We start from the raw sequence: 3,566 nt of genomic DNA on the forward strand, positions 1-3,566 counted from the left end.
CATGTCCCCTCTGGTTTAATAATATCTGACACGGCGGTAAATAACTGCAGACAGGCGGCTCGCAGATATATTTAGAATACGTCAGAAACTATAGTTTAACGGCTCATTACGTTGGCACTCCTCCACTGATAATGGCTAATTTAGCAACTGACAGCATTAGCAGCTGTAACGTTTCAAAAATAAATCTACAATCATGTAGATACATCAAACACCCAACTACCGTAACATTAAACATACTGCTGTGAGCCGGGAGGAAGCCGGGAGAGGGCAGTGAAAAACAGGAGGGGTTAGCAAATCATGAATGTTCTCAGGAGGAGAGAAGTGATTTGGTCTGTTTTTAGTATTATTTAAGTCATGTAATTGACGTGACAAAGGTAGACGCCGATCAGCTGAATGTTTTCTTTTGTGGTTTTCTGATGTTAACAGAGGAGCTGCAGAGTGCCCTCTGGTGAGCAAACTATGCAACACTGATGACATGTGTGAAGGATCTGTCTCTCTGTTTCTTAAACGCAGATGCCGATTAACTGCAATTAGCTCTTATCGGCCGATAAAATCGATCGGGCTTTAATTTACAGTGCGACACTTCTATTTTACACCTCTAATGCAAATAGTTTAATCTGTTTATTTTATTTATATATATATATATATGCGCAGTTCCCTGTACTCCTGTATAACATCAGAGTCACACCAAACGGAGTAAATTATGAAGTCTCACACACACAAAGTATTCATGTATGATGTTACAGCATTAATTTAATCCTACGAAAGGACAAGAAATAATTTAAGCTTTAATTAAGTATAAATGTTCGCGAAAACGCTTCTTTGCGTCAAAGAGAGTGACACAGTAATGGCGATAACGTTACTTACAGCTGGCAGCCGGCGCCGCTGAGCTGCAGCGCGGTCGCGCGTTCACGTCAGGGATGGTGCGTTCAGCAGCGTTACTTGGATTAGTAACTAATAATGTAACTGTTTTGGAAATAGCAATCTGTTACATTACTCTTTACTGGGAAAACCATCGACCATCACTCGCCGACGGACGATGGCGTCGTCCATCGTCCCAACCCTGATGTGGACTGTACTGCTGGATACTGAACTCACCGCCACCGTCTTTACAATCGTTGCTCCTGCAGGGACGTTCAGCATCGCCGTCGTGGACGGAGGGATCTTCTGAGTTGCTGCAGCTGCGGCCGCCAACGCCGCCATACCGCTCATCTGAGGACTGCTTCCTATTGGCTGAGAGTAAATAGGAAGTAGGAGGGAGATGTGAAAACAAGGACCCATCTGTTGAGAGTCAAAGTTCTTTCTTTTCACAAACACTGATTTAAAACATGAAGTCCAAATACAAGAAACCTTCCAGAGCTTTCAACCACATGTCATGGTCGTCCTCAGGTGGCGCTCAGTTGTCATAGAGACAGTTCCCTTAAATGTGGTAAAAAGCTCCAGAACAATCAGGCGGACCTGCAGTGAAGAGATAAGAATCATGAAGATCTCTTTACCGTCCCCTGACTGGCCTGAGCAGGTACCACCATACGAACACCGGCGGGAAGAGTCGTCACGGCGATTGGGGATTTGGGCGTGGCCTGTCTCACTGTGACGATGGAGGCTCCGCCTGCTGCACCTGGAGCCGCTGCCACCTTCAGGACCGCTGCAGAGACACAGGGAACAGGTGAGGAACACTCAGGTCTGCCTGCTCCTGTAGAGCTACCTGTACAGGTGTGTAGACCTACCTGGTGCTTTGGCGGCGGCAGCCATTGTGGGGGAGGGGACCAACGTGACCCCGGACAGCGGGACAGTTTGGTTAGCTGGTGTCGCGGCGATGGGGGCGAGGCTCTTGGGGACAGGGTTGACGGCAGGGCTAGAGGCAGGTGAGGCGGGCGCAGACGCGGCAGGAATGTCGTACTTCTGCAGCTGCAGCAGGTAAGTGTCGGCGGTCTGCGACGGCCCCCAGCTCACCTCCAGAGACGACGTGTTGGCCCGGACCAGCTGCACCCGAGAGGGAGCGCAGGGACGCTCTGAGGACAGACAGGTGAGACAGGTGAGACAGGGTCGGTCAGGCAGACAGGTGAGACAGGTGAGACAGGGTCAGAGACAGACAAGTGGGTCAGGGTCAGAGACAGACAAGTGGGTCAGGGTCAGAGACAGACAAGTGGGTCAGGGTCAGAGACAGACAGGTGAGACAAGTGGGTCAGGGTCAGAGACAGACAAGTGGGTCAGGGTCAGACAGACAAGTGGGTCAGGGTCAGAGACAGACAGGTGAGTCAGGGTCAGAGACAGACAGGTGAGACAAGTGGGGCAGGGTCAGAGACAGACAAGTGGGTCAGGGTCAGAGACAGACAAGTGGGTCAGGGTCAGAGACAGACAAGTGAGACAAGTGGGTCAGGGTCAGAGACAGACAGGTGAGACAAGTGAGTCAGGGTCAGACAGACAAGTGAGTCAGGGTCAGAGACAGACAGGTGAGACAAGTGGGTCAGGGTCAGACAGGTGAGACAAGTGGGTCAGGGTCAGACAGACAAGTGGGTCAGGGTCAGAGACAGACAAGTGGGTCAGGGTCAGAGACAGACAAGTGAGTCAGGGTCAGACAGACAAGTGAGACAAGTGGGTCAGGGTCAGACAGACAAGTGAGTCAGGGTCAGAGACAGACAGGTGAGTCAGGGTCAGACAGACAGGTGAGACAAGTGAGTCAGGGTCAGACAGACAAGTGAGTCAGGGTCAGAGACAGACAAGTGAGTCAGGGTCAGACAGACAGGTGAGACAAGTGAGTCAGGGTCAGACAGACAAGTGAGTCAGGGTCAGAGACAGACAGGTGAGACAGGGTCGGTCAGGCAGACAGGTGGGACACTGTATGTCTCCAGGTACTAGCTGCATGTAGTTCAGTCCTCCTCACCTGTCTCCAGGTACCAGAGGTCCTTGCAGCACACCTGGTTGTTCCAGGCCTTCCTGTATCCGTCTCTGCCGCTCCAGACGTAGAGTCTGGAGTTGATGGCGACGCTGCAGTGACCCGCTCGAGCTCTGGGGATGTTCTCCTCCACGCTGTCCATCAGGACCGTCTCCCAGCACATCGTGTCTACAGACAGACAGACAGACAGACGACACTGGTTTCACTCTGCAGACCCGGATGTTCCTGCTCATTTTTACAGTGTGTGTTGTCCTCAGGGTGTGTGTGGTTACCCAGGTTGAGGCAGGCCAGCGTGTTGGTACACTTCCACTCCTTCTCATGAGTCGCCACTTTGACATCATCCATCACCAGAGGAACCCAACCTCCAAACACATACATCCTGACAGACAGGTGGGGGGGGGTGAGATTCCAGTATGAATGTCAGATTAGCAGATGCATTAAAGACTGTGTGCAGTATTACTTGTTGTTGATGGTGGTGGCAGTATGCAAGCTGCGGGGGAGGGGGGCGGTTCCTCCGAGGGTCGGTTTACTCCAGATCAGAGAGTCTGTGACATCATCAAAACAGGAACCAATCAGAAATCAGCACGTGTGATGACCTGAAGCTGGTGGACGGTCAAATACTTCAAAAAAAAAAAAGCTTTATTGGCATGAATGTCAAAGCTACAATTAT

General features: G+C 51.0%; 1 protein-coding gene across 3 annotated transcripts in view; it reads right to left on the reverse strand.

Moving 5' to 3' along the window:
* LOC123975875 (host cell factor 1-like) overlaps positions 1-3,566 on the reverse strand; it is a 26,093-nt gene that overhangs the window by 13,360 nt on the left and 9,167 nt on the right. For 2 of the 3 annotated variants that reach the window (XM_046057667.1, XM_046057668.1), the window contains 3 exons: positions 1,728-2,012; positions 1,497-1,645; positions 1,099-1,233 (listed from right to left, as the gene is read on the reverse strand). In XM_046057667.1, the coding sequence (XP_045913623.1) occupies positions 1,099-1,233; positions 1,497-1,645; positions 1,728-2,012 (569 nt within the window). Of the gene's footprint in view, positions 1-1,098; positions 1,234-1,496; positions 1,646-1,727; positions 2,013-2,884; positions 3,065-3,168; positions 3,276-3,356; positions 3,494-3,566 lie in introns of those variants that run through there. The other variant, XM_046057669.1, reaches the window with a different exon arrangement.

This window comes from Micropterus dolomieu, linkage group LG08 (assembly GCF_021292245.1).
Source record: "Micropterus dolomieu isolate WLL.071019.BEF.003 ecotype Adirondacks linkage group LG08, ASM2129224v1, whole genome shotgun sequence".
NCBI classification, from domain to species: Eukaryota; Metazoa; Chordata; class Actinopteri; order Centrarchiformes; family Centrarchidae; genus Micropterus; species Micropterus dolomieu.